The 23,977-nt window shown below is 41.9% G+C and overlaps 1 protein-coding gene across 1 annotated transcript; it reads right to left on the bottom strand.

The window, feature by feature from the left end:
- On the bottom strand, positions 1-23,245 carry ctsk (cathepsin K). Its single transcript, XM_050046019.1, has 8 exons — positions 23,135-23,245; positions 21,161-21,283; positions 14,933-15,055; positions 12,251-12,403; positions 5,166-5,384; positions 3,293-3,458; positions 992-1,100; positions 1-790 (listed from the first exon to the last, which is right to left on the bottom strand). Exons 2-8 carry the CDS (start codon positions 21,281-21,283, stop codon positions 691-693), a joined length of 993 nt encoding a protein of 330 aa, XP_049901976.1. The 5' UTR covers positions 23,135-23,245; the 3' UTR covers positions 1-690.
- Positions 23,246-23,977: the final 732 nt, after the last annotated feature.

The following is a 23,977-nucleotide window of genomic DNA, read 5'->3' as shown; positions in this document are numbered from 1 at the left end:
TTTAACTTCAAAATGAACCTTTATTCATAGAAAACATCACTTTGATCATCAGAAAAGTGCAGAACAGAACAACAAAAACAAAAGTCAACACAATTAAGAGAAAAACCATTTTAAAGGAAGTAACTCTGCCTCAACAGGAAGAGGAGGAGCTCCATTGCCCAGCAATGTTTCCTGTCACCATGAATTTAAACTGTTTCCACACACACTGGAGTTAAAGCTGAAGGACGACCAGCCGGCTGTGAAACGTTGATGTGTCTGGTGTCTTTGTAGATTTAAGTTGGCACCACACCAGCCTGGGCTCTGGCCTCAGGTAACCAACCCTCGGCCCTGGAGGAACTGAGAGTGGTGACGGAGACGAGCACAGCAGAGGTCTGCTGCTTTACAGATAAAACTGAAAAGTCTCTGAGGGTCCAAAGTGCTTCAATGAACTCAAGATAACAAAACGTCCTGGACAGACATGTTTAAGGACGTCAGGACCTCTCAACATTCAGCCCTCCTCATCACCAGAGGAGGTTCATTCCCAAAGAGTCCAGTTTGATTTTTATTGCGTGTTGTTTGAAAAACCGTCGTAAAGGTAAAGTTAAATCTTGTGTTGGTGTTTGTAGTGCTGCTGACGTGTGAGGATGAACTCTGGACATTTTCAAGTGTAGTTCTGTGTGTAGTAGTCTGAGCAAAGCCCCTTCGTCCTCCTCACATGACGGGGAAGCTGGCAAGGTTGGCGATGCCGCAGAGGTTGTCGCGGTTACGTGCCATCATGATGTAGCCCTTGTTGCCCCAGGTCTCGCCCCAGCTGTCAGGGACAGAGACAAAAGACAGAGATGGAGAGAAGGACACATGAGAGTTGTTGAATGTCGCCAGGAGTCAAACAGCATTTCGGCTCATCGGTTTGTCACCAACACGGCATCAAATCAACGCCGACACAAAAGCTGTCGTTTCATTTTGGCGGCCTTATGGGCCACCTGATGCCGCTCAGACAGGTGATGTGTCCCACCTGTTCTTGACGATCCAGTATTTCTTCCCCTTGGTATTCTGTCCGAAGCCCACGGCCAGCACGGCGTGATTGATGTCCTCTTTGTTACAGTTGCTGTCGTAGTAAACACCTGAGCACATGACGGAGAAGAAGAGTTAGTGAGTGAGGACAGAGTCTCAGCTTCACTGAGCACACACACACACACACACACACACACACACACACACACACACACACACACACATGGAGCTCACACAGTTTTTACAATCATTCCCCATTTTTGAAAATGATCAAAGCTGTTATCAGGTGCTTTTATTTATTCAGCTAATTGTTTTAGTTTAAAAACAAAATGTGTAAATTCAGTGTCAAAGCTTCACGCTGCCAGGGAGACGATCTGGTGGAGAAATCCTGAGAAACCTAAACGCAGTCTAAGTTCTAATTATTTCTTCTGCAACAACGATCATTAAATGTATTTATATTCCAGGGCCGCAGCCATGTGGTCAGGGACCAAAATCTGCTGGGGGGTCTGTCTGACCTTTTTCCTGTTGACCTATCACGTCACAGACCAAACAATCGAGCGTCGTCCAGCTGTTTTAACACTTTGTCTCCCATCCATGTATTTTAACATATTTAACTCTTTCAGCTGACACAGCTGAACTGTCTCTCCTCGTCCGTCCAAAAAGTCACGGCTCTGGATGTAGATTTCTCCATGTTGTTACCGGCTTCTTCTTCTCTTACACATTTAATGCTATTGACCTATGGCTGAGCCCCGCCCTCAAACGTGATGAGCCAATCACAGTGCGTATAGCCATTCCCATACACTGGGACATTCTCTGCCTGGACGTCCATTGAAATGCATTACAGAAAGTCAGTTTTGTTCGGTTTTATGAGCTTTTTCTGAGATTTGAAGTTTAAAAATGGTCAAACGGTGTGCATGGGGTACATGCAACTCTGACACAAGGTATCCTGAGAGGCTGGGCGACCAGGTGTATTTTTTACACTTTAAACCACATCTCAACCGAGAAAAGTGTCTCCTTTGGATAAAGTTGTGTGGTAACGTTAGACCACAACATCAACTCAACGTGAATAAGATTAACAATGATGTCTACATCTGTTCTAAGGTAAGTCAACATTGTGTTTGAGGCAACATATTGTCACTTTGCTGGAAAGAAATATAAAGTTATCTTTAACATCTCTAGCTAACGTTAGCTAAAGTTAGCCTAACGTTAGCTCCTAGCTGCGTTGTTCATCATGTCACCTTGTTTGCTGGGAGTTCATTAGCCTATTTTGTTCTAGTTTTGTACTTTGGTGATCGTACATCATTGTTAGCTGTTGTCCAAAGGGCTCTAGTTAAGCTAACGTTAACTTCTGGAGCTTAGCTTCATTAACTTATCTGTAATGGCAGAGATAACAAAGGTTGGCAAACGTTATGCTGAATGATTCAGTGTAAATACTGTAGCACCAAACTAACGGAGAGACACTCTTGGTAAAGATGGTAAAAAGGCCGTTATCCTTTTCTCATATTCTGAGCCAAAAACCTTAACTTCAGTGGCACTTTAACTTGTTGTCTTTGATGGTGACGGCAACCAGATGCGGTTCACAAGCGTACACTGTGACCTGTAAATTTTGGCTTGTAATTTAAGCTTTTCATCGACCTTCTCAACAATAAAATGATGAATATATCCCTCCAATGCGTAGTTTAGGCCCTTTTGGTTACTTCTCAATGACATCTGATCGTTATGTCCCCAAAAATCATCAACTGCCTCCTGTGAAATGCCGTGTACTGTGACACCTGCCATAGCGCCGCTCACTGAATGTTGATAGTTTGTCCGAATGAGTGGAGGGGGCGTGGCTTAGCTATAGGTCAATTGGACTTCCGGGTCAAAGCCCAGGGCGGAAACTGTGGAGCATGCTCAGAGCGCCTCGGCCAGTTTGGGTCTGATTGACTGTATACATGCAGGGGTCACATGATCTGGGTGTGTTAGTCCCACTGTGACACATTCACTTTAGGTTTATGTTTACAGGGATTTTAAAAGTTCTACAAAACAACGGTCATTTTGCCAACGGCCAACGCTGTATCCACTTCTCTTTATACATCCGTGGCTAACACATTTAAAACTACTGGCAAGATAGAAAAGGCCTTTTTAATGGTGTTGGCTAACTTTCAACAACACACTTCGTAGTGCGTCGAGTGTTCCATCATCATCATCATCATCATCATCATCATCATCACCTCCAGTTGCTGGAGCGTAGGAAGGAACAGATAACAGTCTCAGTTTGTCTTTTACCCTGTATGGGTATAAAACAGAACATATGACTGACCCTTGGTGTAGAACTGGAAGCTGCTCAGCGTGGCGTCGATGCCCACGGACACTGGACCATGTTTAAAGAGTGCGATAGCCAGCGCGTGCTCGTTGCCCTCCGGGACCTCCTTGTAGCCTTTGCACTGGGCTGCCATGCCTGTTGAATTGTAGCGGCACGGCTGGTCCTGCAGACGAGACATCAGAGGAGGAAAACACTGAAATTATCTGTTTCACACTTCTGTTTTCTCTCTGGAAAAAAAGACTATAAGAAGCAGTACTGAAAAATGTTGTTAGCATGTTTGTAACTCAAAGACATGACTCCGCACATGAAATTTAAGAACTTCAACAACCTGAAATCCCCTGGTGTGACATCATCACACAGCGGGTCATTTTACACACCTGAAGTTTTAAAGATACTTTAAACAAAAGGAAACAAAGAATTTCTAAACAATGAAGAAATATATAAAGTAATGTAGAACAAAAAGTCGATCTGCAGAAAATATGACATAAACTTTGATGTTCCCAAATGTGAGAGTTTGCTGCTTTTCTCTGGTAGTACATTAAATATTTTGGGTTTTAGGGCGTTGCTCAGATGAAACATTTGATGATGTCACACTGGAACATTGTGATCCTGTTTTCTGATGTTTCATGGAACAAAAACAGCTTTTAATCATTAACCAGCTGTTTTTCTTCCTCGTTCCACCGACAGACGACTAAAGAGGAAACTGTGTTTGTTTCTAAGACAATAGGAGTTTCCAGCTCATCATTTCTGATAAATTACCTCATTCAGTCGAACATTTCCTGCTGATTAAAGGTCATAAACAGTTTGATTTCTGTCTTGGCATGCTGAAATGTGATGGGACAAACTGTGACATCCTGACAGGCCTGTGAGGAACTGCTGAGCACATGGTTTCAGTCTGAGTCTGCAGCTCTGCTGGTAAACAGGTCTGCTGGGTGGTCAGCGTCATGTTCAAGAAATACTTCAACATTTTGAAGCTGGAGCCAGCTGCTCAGCTTAGCTTAGCTTAGCTTAGCTTAGCTTAGCATAAAGAGTGTAAACAGGGGAAACCAGCCTGGCTCTTTTCAGAGGTAACAAAATCTGCCTGTTGTCCTTTCAACACTTTAGTGTTTTCAGGGTTTAGACAAACGAGGTACACTGTGTTCATCAGGGAGAGTTAGATATTAGATAAAAGGAAAGTTCTCTCAAATTACATAATAACACATTCATAATTCCCTGGTATTAGAAAACTCATTCCTGACTCAACCCTGATTATGAGCATGACAAATCTTATGAGACTTTACTGAAGAGTTTTTGAGAAATTTAAAGGCAAAGTCAGTTTAAATGACATTGAAACATTAATAATTTCCTCATATTTATTTATCAAAATCCCGATGATATAGTATGATGCAGTTTGTCAACCAGGTCTCACTCAGTCATCAAACCCCCCCTCCCCCACAAAGGTCTCTGCAGGGCCCTGGTGGACAGCGGAGGGTCTGGAGACTCAGAATCATTCACCTGCTGTTGTTCCAAATCTACTTAAAGCCTGATTATTCCTCCAATAGAAGTCACAGAGGTCAACATAACAGCTGGAAACAGTCTTTTAAGATGAACTTATTTATGTTGTCTCAGTTTTGTGTCAGACTGTGTAAACCTGTGGCTGGATGTTGAGACTGGCTCTAGCTGTGGTTTGTGGCGACACAACAGGATGTCACAACAGCAGAGAACAAGAGTTAGCACATGACAGGAAGGAGAAATGAAACCTTCAGTTTCTGTGGACACTTCATGTCTCAGGACAGGTGATGACTGAAAGTGTGTTAGTGCAGCCTCCGACTCACTGAGGTGAAAGTATCTCTTATATAACTCTCTGTGTGCAGCGCTGAGTCATCCTCACCTCTCCGATGTACGGGTACGCCTCCTCAGAGTCGATGCCTCCGTTGTCCACCACGTACTTGAAGGCATTGGTCATGTATCCTCCTCCGCAGCCATCGTTCTCTGTGACGCAGTCCACCAGGTTCTGGGGACTGAGGTCCATCAGCTGACCTGTCTTCTTAGCCAACTGGCCCTCGAGGGCCCCGGCTGAGCTGAAGGCCCAGCAGGAGCCACAGGAGCCCTGTCAGGAGGGAACGACAGAGAGGAGGGTTAGTTTGATGATGTGCACAGAGCACCTGGTAAAGACCTGCTGACAGTGAGGTGAAGCTGAGCACAGACACAAACAGAAATGCATCAAAAACTGCAGCAAAGTTTTTACTGGAAGCTGCACATGTTTGGTTCGATGTTATAAAATGTGATAAATATGTGATTTCTAATTATATCACTGTCCAGGCAGGCTCTTATCTTAACCACAGAAGAAGAAAAGACCAAAAGGAATATCAGCTCAGCGAAAAAAAAACAGCTGATTTGAATTAAAGCTGAAACAATTAACAACCAGGGCTGTGACGACAACTGTTTCATTGTCTGAGTCTTTTTTATTTGGCAAAAGAGCCAAACGTTGTTTCAGATTCACCTCTTTGTCTTATGTCAGACTAAAATATCTGCAGGTTTTTAACTGTTAGTAAATGAAAACTGAAGACGGCACCTTTGGGATGTTGAAACAGACATTTTCTGATGTTTTACAGACCAGAATAATTGAGAAATTAATCATGAGAATAACCAGTAATGAACACAGCATCTTAACCTCACATTAAATTATATCTCATTAGAAAATTAAACTGCTACAAGAGACATGAAAACAAAAGCTGGTGTGTTCTCCTGTGTGTCCACTGGGTGGCAGACTTTGACTACTTTGACTCAGAGTGTCTGAGAGGTGCAGGCTCACAGGAGGAGTGTGTTCATGTCACACACACAGAAATGACTGTTTTAACAGACATGGACAGAAACATGTCAGAGACACTGATATCATGCTCCAAGATAAGTCTGTGATTAAAATCTGGTGATACTGTGTCACGTGTGCAAGATAAAACTCAGCGGCATCGTTGATCCTGGGCGTCGAAGGCTTCAGCCTCGAATGCTCCATGAAGAGCCCCACATAGAAAATTAAAATTCATTTAGACCTGTGTCTGTAGAGCTTTTACATTATGGCAGATAAAGTCAGAGGAGGCAAAGATGTGTCGGACCTCACTGCTGCTGTTGTGACTCAGTTATGGACAGATTACAGATATTAACCCTCTCCTACAGACGAGTGAGACACTCAAACTTTGTGGTGGTTCTGTGTCTCTTTGTGATCATTTTTAATCTCTGTTATTTTGACATTTGATATTTTGCAGGTGAAGGCCACAGGGCCCCTGACACTTTGGGCCCCTGGGCCTGTGCCTAATAGGCCTGTTCAGTAATGGGAGCAAATCTCTGCAGCCAGACTGTAAAATCTGTTCAGAGTCACATGATCAATAATCACATGTGGGTGTAATGCTCATGTGTCCGCATACATTTGGCCATGTAGTGTATTCAGATCTGAGTCCTGAGCTGGAGAACAGAGCTGATGTGTTCGTGCACTCTCAGGCATGAAGTAGTAAAACACCTTCAGTCTCTGTCTGACTATAAATTGATGCCTGGAGTTGAGTTGAACGCCTCTGCTGCTCCTCCTCCAGGAAATCGCTCTGCTGCTCCGAGTTGGTCCAATTAAAAAGTTTGTAAACGTGTGATCACATCGTTTCACTGGAGGATGTTCTGAACGCAGCTTCAAGCTCCGCTGAAACTGAAATTTGCCTCAAACAAACAAAACATCAAAAGACAATTGAGTGATGATGAAGGGAGCAGGGGAGGAAGCAGCAGAGCTGTTAGTATGCAGAGAGCAGAGTCACACTGCTGCATTATTCATGAACAACAGGAAGCTCAAGAGCTGCTCATAAATCCTGTTTATGGCTGCGGTTTGGTTTTCATCCACCAGAGGGCGACAACCTCCTCCACATAAACCCACACTGCATTTACAGGAGTTATTCACACTATTCATAATTATTAGAAATGAAAAAGTGTTTCAATTTCTCCTCTAAAAACATCTGAAATCAATATTTTTTAAATGTTTTAATCTTTGTTGTGCATTATTATTCCATCCTCCTGAGACCTGAGCTTTTGTTTGGTGCATTTTTAATTTCTTCTACCTACTTGGGATCAGAAGGATCTGATGAGTATAAAAAACTTAGCATACCTTTGATTAGTCACTAGTTTTGGAAATACAGAAAAGATGTCCTCATACAGGAGCACTGGGTTTATAGTTTATTTCAGTGCGTGAAGACTGTTCAGAAGCAAAACTACAAACAGTTCAACATCTGTTCAGTATTCTGTACGTCTGTGGGTCAGAGGTCACTGTTCAAGTCTAAAACTGTTCATTTTAACACCTCAGCTCAGCTGTGCAAAAACAAAATTTCAAATAATGGCACATATCTAAAAACCTTGTGATTTGTTTGTTGTGTAACTCTGCATGAATTCTCCTGCTCCATAGTCTGAACCAGGAACATCCTTTTGTCTGTAGGAACAGTCCCTCACGCACGAGTACTTCCTGATTAGCAGTGTCTTATCTTGTTATTGGTGCAAATTTGGTCAAATTGTTTCCACATTAAACTAAAATGTGATATTAATAACATTTTAGCCATAAAATGTGATCAGGTTTTGGACCTTGTCCACTTCTGTGTGATCAGCTGCAGACTGACTTGACATAGTCTTGTGTGACCAGCCTCCCTTACTTTAGAATGGGAGTCTGGGGACATTCGTCATTGTGTAATAGAAATGGGCGGGAATATCCAGACCACGTGACGGCGTTGCCATAGGTATGGCACGTGTGTTACATGTAAGAGAGCCGTACCAGAAACACAGAGAGCAGGTTACCGGTGCGTAGTACTATGATGTAGATTCATAATGTATTCAGTCTCCAATCTTGTGGACGTTGCAGCTCTGCAATATAGCTGAATCAAATTAAATCATATCCATTTTAATCTCTTCTTGCGATGCACTTCTGTTGTACTACAGACAACAATTCGGGGAACAGCAATTCCAGTGTAGGCCGGTGTAAGGCAAAGCTAATCAGCTGTTGGTCGAGGAAGTACGGAAGTACACGGATTTGGATCCAATCACATCACTGCCGCTGGGAGCCAGCGCTAGTTCTATTACAGCTTTCCTATGGGAATGTCCACAGACGACAGAGTCAGCCAGCGTGCTGACGTCATCGGCGTCCGTGTAAGAGACTAGACTTGGCAGAGATGGCCGCCATCTTGTTTTTACATGGATTAGTGTATTGTGCTCTTTCTACCACTAGATGGCATCAAAGTGTCCACGAATGAGGACATCAAGTCTGAGTTAAGCAAAATGATGTTTAAGGTTCAACAAACAGATGTGAGGACGCAGGAGGTTAAATCTGTTTAAACTGAAATAATAAATAAAATACAACGAAGCCTCTGCAGACGACTGTGCTCGGTATTTTCTATATTTCTGGTGGTGGTGAAGCACTAATACTCTCCTCCTCCTGTGGGCCTCCTGACAACCTCTGGAACAGCTTAAATATATTTCTTTGAATTTGGAGTTCTCTTCTTTTGTTCAGGGTTGAAAAAAAAATTTGTGATAACAAAATGAACTAAAGACTGTGTGTATTGGCGTCTGCAGAAACAAATCATTTAAGGTTTTGTTTGTCAGAAAGTCTCAAACTGAACCTCAAAGTCGATAAAACTTAAAAAACTTTTATGTATTAAGTCAAAAACTAAACAATTGTTTAAAAATGACATAGAAAATGAAACATGAAGCCTGCTGAAGCTTCAGTGCTTCAGTTTGAGCTCTGGTGCTGCTGCTGGCAGAAAGCACAGATGTAGGCGACTCCATATTTCCATCTACTTCCTGTTCTGTGCACCCCATGTTTACATAAATAAGACGTGGCTGTCTGATGCACTCATAATGACTAATTATATTTAATAACCAAAACCATTCTTCTGTTTTCAGAGTCCATTAGCAGAGAGAACAGGCTGTTTCCTGCGGCAGGTCACGTGATCGTTCACTAACGAACTGGCTGTTTGCCAGTGAAGGATAAAAAAAAAAAACGGATGGAAAATGTTTCCAGGTACTTTTTCTTTTTTTCATGGCTAGAAGAAAAAACAATTAATACTCATATCATTATTGCGTCTGTTTGAGGTCACATGGTGCTGCTGCGGGAGCGTATCTATGTTTCCCGGGTTGTATGTTGCCCGGGTTGTATGTTTCCCGCTCAACCAAGCGGGAAACATACAACCCTTTTTGTGTAAGTGGGGAACATAGAACCCGGGAACATAGGGATGACCCCGCTGCTGCTCTCTGCAGGACGCCACCACACGTGTCAGGAGATGTTTATGAATATTTATTTTCACATCAGTGCTCAATGAAGAGGCTTTTCACTGTTGGCTGAAAACCTTGTATCTCCAGGTCGTGTTTCTGAACTCAACAATTTACATGTGCAGGTACTGCTTGACACCAACAGAGTGAAACAAACCTGAAGATAAATCAACGTGTTTATGGTGAAATATGAAGTGTTTTCATAATGATTTATCTGCCTGTTCACTTCAGAGACACCTGTTTAAAATACATGCTGTATTCTTACAGTTTACTTTCCCCTTTCTTTCTTCACGCTCCCGGTTGATGTCATTATTTTTGCTTCTGCCTGTCGCGGCCTCGTTTCCCCACAGAAATCAATAACGAGTGTTTCCTTCTCGGTGTTTTGCCTGGAAACAGCCATGGGGAAATTTCCCTCAGTTTTCCCCAAGTTCTCAAACACACCATCAGCTTCTAAACTCAACTCAACTTCTGTCTGTGCAGTCATACCTTATCTTTCAGTGCTGGCAGGAACACGACAGCAACAAAGAGACAATGAGTCCTTCCTCATTTTTGAGGCTGTTCCTGTTTTGATGTTTATGGACTACGACTCATTAACTTCACTCCAACGTCCTCTCACGTCTCAGTTTCGGTTTCTGTGCTACTGAGCTGCAGTTATTGTGTCATGTGATATCAGCTGTTGATCATACTGAAAGTATCTGATTCTGTCCTGACTTGTCCTGAACATCCCGTCCCTCATGTTGCTCAGGCTCTGCCACCTCCTGTCCTCCTCACAGGACTAACTTTCATTTTGACTGCACATTTTTTACCTGTGTGAAATTCGACACCACAGAGTCGACCTGTGTGATTTTCAGCATTAAGTTCATCAGCAGCCCAATCGCCTGAAGAACAAATGTTGGTGTTTTGTTTCTGCAAACCACAGATACATTACTACTGACTGGTGTCATCACAGACTGTGAATGAATGAGTTTGGCATTACGGTCGTCACCAGGAATGACCATATTTGGGCGAGTGGGTGGAGCTGTGGAGGAGCCGAGGACACTATCAGCAGACAGCATGTCACTCATAGAGGCCCCGCCCCTTTAGTCCAAGTTATGGCTGGGCGCTCGACACTTCTGACAGAAGAAGGTGTCGCGCTACACTTTTCTTTAATGTGGTGACCTGGAGAATTTTGTTATGTCGCAGACGTCATCAAACTTTGTCGCACAGTGTCATTGGTGGTGTTACTATTGTTGTCACGGAGACAACAAGAGTTTTAAATCAACACCGACTCTGAGCTGCGTTCAGCGTCTCCGTCCACAGAAGCAGCGTCTGTCAGCTGAGAGGACACAGGATGGTCAAACTGTCTCCACCAGGCTGACTGACAGCAGACGTTTACTGAAGCTAAATGTTTCTGCTCCACGGGAAGAAATCAGTGTTTGTATTTATTGATTACTGATTTTATTCCCCGCCCACCACAGAGAGTGAGGGGAATCTGCTGGGAGCTGATCAATCAATGGAAATCTTTACTAAACAGCTACAGAAACAGATGTGGACCGTAAAAAACGGCATTGGGGTCTCTGGTTACCATGGAGACGACTGAAACCTGCCCAAGTGGTTATTAGAGGAACTGCAGTTTCTGGCTTCATTTTTTATCCCTGGTGGTTGCAGCTTGGTTGTTTTGTAGCAGGTACGTTGAAACTTCATGTTTCAACAATGCTGTGGTTAATATGCGGCTCAAAATAAATTATTTTGGGGGCACAATCCTGACAGGAAACACAGCCATATCTTGGTAAAAAAACAAACAAAAAAAAACTTTTTTAGCAATGTCCACGCTGCAAAAACAGCCACGGGTCACTGAAAAACAACCAGGTTAGTTGGCTAACAAGCTGCAGGAAACACTTTGGTGTCTGTCTGATGATGACTGTTGTTAGTTGGTGTTGAACAGTGGCCTGCAGTTTGGCGAGCATCTCTCGAAGGTGTCACGCATCAACCATCTTCTCCACCTCCAGAAATCAGCTCATAACCTACGTCACTTTAGAAAGGCTGATATGAAACATAGTCATGGTTTGTAGAAACGTGCAGTTCCGTCATTTTCTGCCTGTAATCAGACTGAACCCATGAATATGTTTGTTTGTTGGTTCTTCAGATTCTTCGACTATAACGGCTCAGATTCATCCATTCCTCCTAACGAGGCGGAGCCACTGAGAAGCTGCTTTGCACTGCTCTTCATCTGAACTGAAGGACTTAAGCAGATGTGCATCATCCTTGAAGTCTTTTCTCTTGTAAAGCAGAAACATGTTTCGTTGGGAGGGATTTCAAATAGAATATTTTGTTTTTAAAGAGGAGGCTTTAAAGATGAGGACAAGACTACAAACTACACTGTTTCATGTTCCGCAGGATTTTTACTCAGAAAGCTTGTGATTATTAAAGTTCTTATGAACTGGATGTAAAGTAAGATGAATCAGTATTGTGTTCATAATCAAACGTATTGATGCCTAACAAAAAAAAGATCAGTTTCAGGTAATAACATGAAAAGTTTCTTGTTATTGAAAAATCTTGATCTAAAATAATAATAAGAACCTTTTCATGATATTACCTGACACTGATCAGTTTCTTCTCTGGCTTGGCAGTTCTGTATATTAATATAGCTTTTGTGTGTTTTAACTATATATTGGAGGATCAGGACGTGTTGTGTTGTGGTTGACCTCTGACCTGGTTCTTCACTGCAGTCACCATGCCCTTCTTGCGGTAGTCGACAGTTTTGGGGAGTCTGGTCACTCTGTCGTCCAGATCCATGGTGAAGCTCCGCTCTTTGTTCACTGGGACCTGCAGGCCGGTCATCTTCTCTGACACTTCCTCTGACGTCTGCATGAACCGACACACAGTCAACGTTATTTACACCAAGTTTCAGGTTTCTAACACTCTTGTTCAGATACTTAAAATAAAGAAATGCAACAGCAGGCTGCTGATCAAAAACAGGAGAGTGCACAGGTTCAGAGTTACAGGTTGCACTTCGCTGACACAAGATGGGGTGAAACTCTCTTTAGTTCCTGGAATAATCTTGTGGGATAGAAATGTTTTGGGACAGGAGCAGGAGACAAGAGGCAGACAACAGCTATTATTAGACTTCAGACAAGAACAAGTAAAAGAAGAAATACGGCAGGGGAGGATTTGATTCAGCAGGCTGACGGAGGATGAAAAGTATTTCATGAAGAGATGGCTTTAACAGTTTACTCCAAAGTGAAATGTCATTTTTCTGCACGGTACAAATGTCAGAGTGACGCCAGAGGGGTTTAAAAGTGCAAATAAAACATTTACAAAACAGTGACATAAAGAAGGAGCAGACGAGGAGGATCAGAGCAGCACAAGAGGAATTAAAAGAAGTGACTCCTGCACTGTTTGCTGGCTGTCACAAAGAAACTGCTGGTGAACAGATACCAAGCAATTATTTTAAAAAAAGATCCATGATGCCATTTATTATTATCAGAATTCCCCGGTGCCTTCATTACAGCTCAGTCTGCAAGCAGAGAGATCATTAACGGAAGAAATACACACCATCTGTTAATGTCTTTCATTTCACTTAAGTGCTGCAGTCAGAATGAAAATGGAAACACATCCTTTATTTCCCAGCCACCTGTTTCTGCATGAACATGAAAGTGGCTTTTTATCCAGGATGCAGATGTGTGTTCATGAACATGTTCCTGTCACTGAGAAATGAGCACGAGAATGAATGCAGGTTTTTTTTTTGATAAGCATTTTGCTTTCCAGCCAGCTGTGATGTGCAGCTTGTTTCAGCCGGCGTCTTGATAGAAAAACAAGCATCACTCATGACCCGCACTGACACACACGTCTCTGACTACAGCTGATTTAAGGACACCAAACCCATTTAGTTTCACCTCAGTGGGCTGCAGCGAGCATGAGTGAAGCAACAAGCGGAGACGACAGCAGCTGAGAGACAGAAGTGCTGAGGAGAATATGAATCTCAGTGTTTCTACAAACTGCAGGCTGACTTCACTGAACATGTGACACAGGATGTTTCATGTATGTATCATGAGACACTGGTGGGAACTGAAACAAGGTTTCTGAATGCACTTTGCAGACGGATCAGTTATCACTTGCTGCAGTTGCTGATAGCATCTGTATCTCAGACTGACGCTGAAAATGGATCATTGCTGATTGATTTCTGCTGCAACGATTAGTTGATCGCTAAAAAATTACTGGCAACTATTTTTATAATCAGATAATCTTTCGTCATCCTTTAAAGGTGCAGTGTGTCAGATTGAAATGGATTATAACAGAATCAGTGTGTTTCCTTCAGTGTATGATCGGCTGGAAATCAGAACGGTTGTGTTCTCGTTACCTCCGAATGAGACGTTTATATCTACACAGGGAGCAGGTCCTCATCTACAGAGATCGCCATGTTGCACCACCATGTTTCTACAGTAGCCCAGAGCAGACAAACCTAACACTGGCTCTAGATAGAGACATTCATGTTTTTGCGTTGGCCACTGTAGTTCAAAGCCCCTCTGTGATGAGAGCATTGAAAGAACACTGATTTCTTTAACGTGAAACTTCTTTATTCAGTGTTTTTCCTGAATTAAATCAGCTGGTCTGTTTGTTTGGAGAGGAAGAGACCTCTGTGGATAATTCAGCTCCTGGAGAAACCTCCTGAGTGTCTGGATCTTAAATAATTAAAGAAAAAGGGTGAGCACACATTAACAGGTGCCGGGCGATTGGCCTGTCCTGACAGGAGGAAGAGACCTCTGTGAATGATTCAGCTCCTGGTGAAAACCTCCTGGACACTGAAGGAATTCTAACCAGGAGACGTTTCAGCTGGTTGCTGCAGACCTCTGCTCGACGCCACTGAATCCCTCTAAACCTTACACACTGGACCCCTCAGCAAAAATGCAAAACATTTGAAGTCACCACAGATGCTTTAACGGCCGTAATTCACTATAAAATAATCAGCATTTTAATTGGTAATGAAGGACTTGTTAGATGCAGCAGTTGTTTTTCTTCCTCACTGTGACCGTTGGTCTTTTTTTTATTTCATTAACCTGAAACAACTGTCTGATGATGGCACCGCAGCAGCTGGGCCGAGCTCACTGACATCATGGATATAAAATGACACATAACTTGATTGTTATTTGGTGATCACATCAAATCTGTGCTTCAACATACTGTCACTGAAACGTGATGGAGACAAGCTGGACCGTTTCATGAACTGATCTCTGTCATTCTGATTCTTGTGTGTCATGTGACATTTATGTTTTCCCAAATTATGTTAGATTAGCTGATTATGGTGACATGAAACATGTCACACTGTACGTGGAACATCAACCAATCACAGCTTGTGTTTTTTCATCCCAGTGTGCCGGAGTGCCTCAGACTCACCATGTCGCCCAGGTGGTTCATCCCCAGCTCGAAGGAGTGCATCCCCAGCGCCGCCTCCTGGTTGTGGGCTTCAATCATGCGCATGTTCTTCTCCCAGATGGCCCTGCGGATCCCCTCTTCATCCTGAGACAAACAAGAGCATGTTTGAGTCAAAACAGAAACTGAACATGATCTGAGCAGCGTACAAAGGATTATGGGATATCGAGGGCCAGTTGTGTCCTCCAAAGTCAGACAATAGAAGTGTGTATTTCTTGGAGAGGGCTGTAAAACATTTTAGAAATATGAACTCTGGAGCATTCAGTCACAGTAATGGAGTCACCGGCCATTTCATAATGAGGTCATAACATACACAGATTCTTCAATCACTTTTATTTCAGTCTGAAGTTTTGCTTCCCTGCTTTCCCTCCTGCGTGGACACCTGGCAGCACAAAGAAATGAATCTGGGCAAATAGGACAAATTTACCTTTTAATTAGCAAGGAAAGGAAACTTGTCTGTGTTACAGCCCCGTTTCATTAATTAGGCCAATTAAACCAGCGCACATTATGTGCATCCTTCCTACGACAGCTTGTACAGCAACACCATCGTCCAATGCAGTTGTGACTTGTATTAAAGCATTGCTTCGTTCTTTATTTTTAGAACATCACATTTCATCACTGAGTGTCGTTAGGAAGAGACTGATGTTCACTTGCTCCGTCACAATATGTGAATAAGACACAATAATAAGTGCTCGGCTGGTTACTTAAAAAACATCCATGCTCTACTTAGTATTCGTGGTCTTAACAACCATTAGCATAACCATAATCATTATTTCTATCTCGATATCCATTCCAGTAATGGAAAATGCAAATGATGCGAAGAGACTCTGATTCTATTACAATGATGTCAGTTCAAGGAGGGACGAATTAGACGAACTGTTGGATGAATACTGATTAAAATCACAGAAAGAAAGAGCTGCGCTGACTCTTTCTGCTGACTACATGAATGTAAATAATACACCACATAATGACCACATCAGCGCACGCACACACACACACACACACACACACACACACACACACACACACACATTTAAATAATACATGCAAGTACATGCAGACCGAAACAACAGAAAACACACCCACATACTGCACATGAACCCAGGCACGTACAGCACTGTCGGTAAACTGCACACATGCATCTGTACACACACACACACACACACACACACACACACACACACACACACACACACACACAAAGCTGTGGAGCGGTGACCTCTAGCCAGAGGTGAAGCGCGGAGGGATACTGTAACAGATGCTCAGTGAGCGCTCAAGACGTAAATCTGCAGTCGGCTCTGGTTTAAGACCGGCTGAACTACATTTTCTTCTTCACGGCTTCACAACCGGCAGCTGGAACCAAATCATTAAAAAAACATGACTGGGAATTTCAGCAACGAGGAAAGTGAGAGAGGAGGGTAAAACACAGAGTGAGAGGTGAGAGGAGTTTCCACTGATGGAAATTTTTCAAGTTCCCGCTGTTGGAAATGTTATGCTCTACAATATAAAACCTGACGGCTTCAGCTGACCTCAATTAAAAACTAAATTAGCGAACAGAAATTAGACTTTTTTTTCTGTGTGATCTGAGCTGATAAGCCGGGTTAAAACGCCTGTATTTGCCTGGTGAAACTGGACCTCCTGAATCAGAGCAGAAAGAGTTGATTTGGCTCTACGACAGCTGCTTGGACATGAACTTTTCTAAATTACTGAGTAAAGATGAGAAAGATAAAGAGACTGTAAATTCTCATTGTGCATGTCCTGCTTTACTTTTGCTTCTCTGTTCTCAAACTCCATCTGTCTCCTTTCTCCAGGCCAAAACAAGGAAGTAGAGCAACCAGTGCTGGCCTCCATTTCTCCACAGTGCAGGATAGACTCTATTGTGTTTAAAGAAATACACATTTTAACATACACATGGTGTGTTACACATTTACAGTTAAAATTTGAGGAAGTATCTGCAGAGTGTTGTGGACACACACATCTGTCAGCACTGAGTCTTGTTTTGGCAGAGACGGTGGCAGAAGTTAGTGACGAGCCAACCTGACTCAGATCAGAAGGAAAACTCTTTTAAAAACACAGAGCTGCTTTGTTATCAGAGGTGGCTTGAGAGGTGAAGGAACTAGGAACTGACAGTGTATTAAATTATCACTGTCCTCTCCTTAACTCATTTGTTTTCACACTTATTATATTATTAATGTTCCTCCTCTGTACCTGACTGTCTTATGAACAAAACAGTGAGCACAGAAAAAGTATTAGAAATGACTTTTAATCCAAATTCTAAATATTGCCATTCTTTTCCTGATGCTGGGTTTGTATTGCACTTGTTTATGCAAGGATATTTATTATAAAAACTGTCAGCTGTCCCACCCAACAAAGTGGTTTGTGCTGTCACTGGGTGTCATTCTTTTATTTTCCAGCTTTGGTGGACTTGAAGAAAACCGTGGACCGTGTTTTTACTGAGTGATACTGGACGCGCCAACAAAAACTCCTGCATACGCGTCACTGATTTCTCCCAACAACAGTTCAATAATTTGCACAGAAATCCATAAGTTTTATAAAACAGCCAATGTTTCAGGTAAAGCTGTGCCTCTTTCCCTCCACTGTCGCTACAGCTCCATCGCCAGAATAAGTGTTGGCATTAGACATTTCTACAAACTATTCATACGTTACATTTGTTTAGTATTATGTCGTGGATACATTGAAATGTTATGTTTCAACAACACTGTGGTAAATGTGTGGCTTGGTTTAGGCACAAAACCACTTGGTTATAGTTTGGAAATGATCATGTTTTGGCTTTAAATGTCTTAATTTTGAGGGCACAATTGATGTCTCCTTAAAAGAAAACAGCTGCTTTTTTAATAGCACAAATACAATAGCAAAAACAGCAACAGACTGCTAAAAACCTGTCTGTTGTTGTAACAGTGTTCCTACTGCCCTCTTGGCCTGGGTGCTTTCTGTAATGCAACAAAATACAAACATTTCAGAAGCTCTATAGTTGGTGCCAATAATCACAAAAATCTGTTTATATGCTGATGATATAACACTATACACTAAAACAATATAAATACAAGTATCTACACTTCATGTCTGATGTGCTCAGGGCAACACAAAACCCATTACAGTTTCTCTCGGGTAACAACAATCAGTGAATGACCTCCTCTACATCTGTAACTGTCATATTCTTTAACAATATTTACAAATCATGAGGGTCAAACTCTCCTGTGTCCTATCTCACTGTTTATCCTGCTCTTTTTATCTTGATGACAATAAACTCTCCACCCCCACCTCCATCTATGAAATAAACAGGACTGATGATAATAAAATAAGACCCCACACATACAACTAACATACAGCACTGAATGTTGAACAATAAATCCAGACAAAAAGGAGATTTGCTGTGAGTTACTTCCTGAGAGGAAGATCTGCTCTGTCTTTAAACAGAGCTTCTTCCTCGCGAATAAACATCCAGCAGACTGACGACAGGCCAGCTGAGTTAGAGAGAGAGGAGACTAACTCTGAACTGACCGGCCGTTAAATTGAGTCAGCTGCAGACAGACAGTGAGTCAAACACAAAGACATCCACACGTTGAACAATTTACTGAAGCACAAAGAGAAACACAGAGAGCCTGCAGACAGAAAGAAGGGCTCGATAAATGCATCCTTACGTCTGCACATACAGACGCAGCTCAGAGGGTGAAGCCACTGACACTTTCAAGATAAATGTTCTGATGAATCACTGCGACAGTCGGCACTGAGAAATTGTTCAGTCGACTTGACTGCGCTGCACTTTTTCTCTGAAACATTTGACACTCCACCAGCGATAATGAAAATTTGACGTCCTTTCCCATTAATGTCAGTCTGATCTTTGCCTCTGTCACTCTGCCGCTCCCTGTTCTTTCCTCTGACTTCTGATTTACACACAAAAATGGTCTGGTGCAAGTTTGAGGAATGTGCAACTCTGCAGCTCTGTGTGACCACAGACAAGGACTGAAAAACTGTGGGTAAGTTTCTTTAAAGGACAGTTTGGTCTGTATGAGTCCCATCTTGAGTTCAGATGTGGTCTGTTGATAGAATATGAGGTTTCATCACAAAAGAACAAAGAATCACTGAAGTATATAGATTATAAATTAATATTGTTTCCTCTTGTTGTAATGCAGTCTCTGGAACATATAGATAATGAGAAAAGTCTGTCCACCATACATCATTAAAAACAACTATTTAGTGATCTGACTTGTACTTACACAGTACATATGTTTTTTATTATTTACATATATATTCTCCATTTTTTATTTGACCATGCCTCTGTTTTATTTCATCTCTTTATAAAGAACTTTGGTTAACATTCGTTTTTTTTAAATGTCCAAAAAGTCCAGGATGTATGAATTTGAACATTTTACATTTACATTGTTTAATAAATTAATAAATACATAGTATTTGCCTCCTTTTCACTGTCAAGCATAAAGTTGTGCAATCATGTTTTCTCCAGTTGAAGCAAACATCCCAAATCAAGTCCTAAGAGCCTGTCCTCAACAGAAACCAGCATTGTTGTTGTTACAGAGAAGTAAGTTTCAAGAAGTGACGTCATTGTTTAAAAAACAGCCGCATCTATATGCTTCCTCTGGCTCAGATTAAGGAAAATAACCAAATATGTTACAATAGTTATGCAGATGACACACAAATTTATATCTCAAGGCAACTGAATGGAACGCAACTGGACTTGGTTTTGTCTTAGAAGACGTTTCACCTCTTATCCAAGAGGCTTCATCAGTTCATGGCTCGAAAGATTGCAGATTACAGAAACCACCTACGGTTTAATATGAGACATGAACTGATGAAGCCTCTTGGATAAGAGGTGAAACGTCTTCTAAGACAAAACCAAGTCCAGTTGTGTTCGATTCAACTGCCTTGAGATAACTATGACCTGGATGAATGAGAATATCCACAGGCACAAATTTATATCACTATATCACCAGGGGACTATGGTCCAGTACAAGCTCTGACTGAGGGCATTGAACAGATCAATTATTGGATGTGTCACAATTTTCTTCAGTTAAACAAAGACAAATCTGAGGTAACAGTTTTTGGAGCCAAAGAGGAACAATCAAAAGTCAATGCTCAATGTTAAAAACCACAGCCACATTAAGACCATTACAAAGTCAGCCTACTGTCACTTTAAGAACATATCAAGGATAAAAGGACTGGTGTCTCAGCAGGACCTGGACAAACTTGTCCCTGCATTTATCTTCAGTCGACTCGACTACTGTAACAGAGTCTTTATCATCAGACAGCTGAATCAGAAAGCTGCTGCTCGAGTCCGCACTAAGACCAAGACAGTTCGGAGGTCTTTACACCGACTTCCTGTCTGTCAGAGAATCCACTGTTGGTTTATAAAGCACTGAATGGTTTCTGACCTTCTGCTACAGTCTGAACCATCCAGACCTCTCAGGTCTTCAGGGACACGTTTGCTTTGTGTCAAGAGTCAGGACTAAACATGGAGAAGCAGCGTTTAGTTTTTATGCTCCACATATCTGGAACTAACTCCCAGAAATCTGCAGCTCTGCACCAACTCTTTTAAATTATGGTTAAAGCGTTTTCTGTTTGCTGCTGCTGCCTTTTATAAAGTCAAATATTTATTTACACTGCACTTAGCTTTTATTGTTTTTAATACCTGTTTTAGCTTCTTATTTTCTACTCTCCAGCTCTTTAATGGCATCTTAATTTTATTTAAACGTGTTTCCATAAAGTGTTTCTTTTGCACTTTGTCTCGATGCTTTGTTGCCAAAATGTGGTTTATAAAAACTTGCCTCACCTTTTAGGCATCAGTAAAATATGCATCAAATAGTTGTGAAACATTGAATATTTTTTAAAAATCCAGTCATTAGGGACAAGCAGCAAGTTCTCCAAATCAAGTGCAACACATGACATGCAACAATATTATTTTATCAATAAAATAATCTGTGATTAGAGCATCAGTGCCAGCTGTGGAGAACCACGTACTAAACACAACCCAGACTAGTTCAGCTCCTCTTGTAAGCGTTGGTTTCAGATCATCTCTTATAGGCGTAGTTGCTAGTTGTATTTTTGCCCCTTTGTTTCTCTTTACAATCACTTCTGTCTTTTCATCTTGCTGCTCTCTTGTTTGACATCACACACAGTGTCGAACTGAAGCTTTGAAACACACTGCCACAGACTCACCAGGCCGTTGTATTCCTTCCTGTGTGTGGTCCTCCACTCCTCCCACTGGGCGTCCAGAGAGGCTTCGTCCAGGTGGCTGAGAGCCGAGGCCACCAGCAGCAACACACACACAAACTGCAGCATCTGAGAGAACACACAAGACCTCATGTGTCATTGTTTCATACAGACAGGGGCGGATTATCAGACGCTGGGCTCCTGGGCACAGATATACAGAAGCCCCCCTCTCTAATAATAAGTTAGTCACCTTTAGTTACCTGCCTTGACTGAGGGATGACTAGTGAGGGGAGACTCGAGGATCTCAGGTCACAGCTTGGAGCATAGTGAGTCAGAAGCTCAGCCATATAACTGGGAGCTAAACCATGTTGAGCTTTCAAAGTTATTACAAGAATCTTAAAATCAGTTCTGTAGTTAACTGTCGAACCAACGGAGCGAGGCGATGATCAGGGTGATATGTGACCTACGATTTGTCCCAGTTTGTCTCCAACATAGGAGGAAGACACACAGACTTTACAGCTGTTGAACCTGTCATTCTGAATCTCTTCCTGGCCCCTGACACTTTGGGCCCCTGACCCTGTGCCTGGTAGGCCTGTTCAGTAATCCTTCTATGCACATCAAGTCTGTGCTCAAATACAGAATGGCTGGTATTCTTTCTTTGGTTTCAGTTTTTCTACTGAATAAAAGGACATAACATGAATCATCAATCTGAATCTGACTGGGTCTGTGTTGACTTGTTTACTGTCACATGATGGTTTTAGTCACTGAGTCTGAGGATGAGGCGCCAGTTAGTTTATATTTCCAAGGAAACCGTCCAACAGCTGACACCACAGTTAAAACCTGCATCCTGTCCAAAGGTCAGTGGCTGCAGCTGATCTGAGAGCTGTTTCAGGGATTTAAGTTTGTGGAAAATACTCAACTTGTTTTTGCTTTTTTTGTCACAAACATGATGAAATTTGGAGACAATGGATATCGTCTGTCAGCTTTGTTCCAAACACATGAGTACCAGCCAACTTTGTTTTTGTTGTTGTGTTGTAAAAGTTCCCTGGCTGATACAGACACTGTCTTGGTGCCTTTTTAACCCTTTTTAACAGATTTAAAAACTCAACAGCAGTCTGAACTTTTCTCTCCACCTTTGCTTCTCTCTGCTTCCTTGCCATCTGTCATTCATCAGTGTCTCCTCGTTTCTCTCTTGTTTTATCACATCCTGCCTCTGATCCGCATCTGTCTCCGTTGTTTCTAGTAAAGGTTGTCGACCTGTTGAGTTTAACTAAACTAAAAGCAGAAAACAATCGCTTTTTTTCCAACTCTGAGTCTGTGTGAACGCAGCTGCTTTACACTGTCTGCTTCCTACACACATTGATTCTATCCAGTCTGCCTTCACCCGTGGGTGACTTCAAGGAAACGCCATCATTTGAATAACGGGGTCTCATGATCTATGCAAATAATTTACAGTTAATCTGAAAAATATATGCACTGTGCTGCGTCGCTGTGTGACTCAAAAGAATGTCTCTTTATGCTTTACAAATGAATTCATGTTTTACACCATTAATCAATATTTTGTATGATATGTTTCTGAATACACCACAGTAACTGTGCAGAGGTCAAAGCAGCTCCCAGTTCAGGCTGCAGCTCTGACTTCCAAAACTCTTTCTATTAAGGTGCAACTGGGTCAAAAATCATTCTCTAATCCTAATCCTATTAACACTAATTACTTTTTAGCAGGCAAAAATACGTATGAATTATCTGAAACTCAAAGGGAAGGAATCTTAAGAGTCAAAGTATTTCCTGGGAAATCAGTGCAGTGCAGTAAATTCTGCATCATTTTAGTTCGGTTCAGCTCAGTTACACACAAGTTGCTTTAAATTCAGTGCAAACAGAACTATTAGTCTGAGTTTTACAAACTCTACAAATGAAATCCAGTTCAAGAGAATGAATTCACAAAACTGAGACCAAAGCTCAGCAAACAATAAACTTTACCTTGAGTCCAAAAGAGTTTGGTAAAGTTCTCTGAGTGCGACACCGTCTTCCTCTACTGTCAAAGTAGGTCACAGTGTGAGTATATATCGGCTGGAGTTTGAGGAAGTACAATCCAGGTCTGGGGAGGAGCTTCTTTTTTTCCAGGCGGGGGAATTACATCTGGTTTCACTCAAATAGCAAAGATCCCTGACACACATGATGTCAGGTGTCGGATTACACATGTCTGAATCTTCACAGAGGCTGGCGCTGAACTCAGCGCTCCACTGCATTCTGGGGCAGCGCCTGAAAAATGAAGAAGTCTGTTGGATTTTTAATCAAGATGGTGTCTTGAACTACATTCTTATCTTAACCTCAAACATCACTTGTTCATATTTCACAATGCTCTGATGAATAACACATGTGCTTAGTTCTCGGCATTAATGTACAAGAATCAATAAAGAAGAGACTTTGAACTTTAAAGTCTGCTTTCAAGTCTGCGCTAAATCTTTTAGCAGAATAATTCTGTGTTTAATGTCGGTGGACCTTCAGAGCCAACACAAAGAAAACTATCTTTTTATCACGTTATCAATCAGACCTGAGGGTGAGGTGAGCACATGTCTGGTCATGTTATATTGGAGCTGCAAAATTACTCCTTTACAAATGGAAATGGAAACTATATTCCTCCAGATGTGATGCACAGGAGTGGTGTTAAAGCCTGCTCTAAAGTCTGATACTGCAGGTTTATAGTGTTTGTGTCTAACTCGATGTTCTGTCTATGAACTACTGATCTGTTCTGTTGGTTACGTTTACTCTAGAAATGTAGGACAAACTTATTGTTGCCGAGGTCCATGACTCAACGTCAGT

This window comes from Epinephelus moara, chromosome 6 (genome assembly GCF_006386435.1).
Source record: "Epinephelus moara isolate mb chromosome 6, YSFRI_EMoa_1.0, whole genome shotgun sequence".
Taxonomy (NCBI): Eukaryota; Metazoa; Chordata; class Actinopteri; order Perciformes; family Serranidae; genus Epinephelus; species Epinephelus moara.
Note: the sequence above shows the minus strand (reverse complement) of the source record. Positions and strands in the feature narration are given on the sequence as shown.

Bases quoted from the DNA above. Each gene is read 5' to 3' on its own strand.
- ctsk (XM_050046019.1), bottom strand. From the start codon at position 21,283: ATGCTGCAGTTTGTGTGTGTGTTGCTGCTGGTGGCCTCGGCTCTCAGC. The intron at 12,404-14,932 runs GTGAGTCTGAGG...CGGTTCATGCAG, and splicing joins TGAACCACCTGGGCGACATG to ACGTCAGAGGAAGTGTCAGA. The intron at 5,385-12,250 runs GTCAGAGGTCAA...CCCTCCTGACAG, and splicing joins TGACTGCAGTGAAGAACCAG to GGCTCCTGTGGCTCCTGCTG.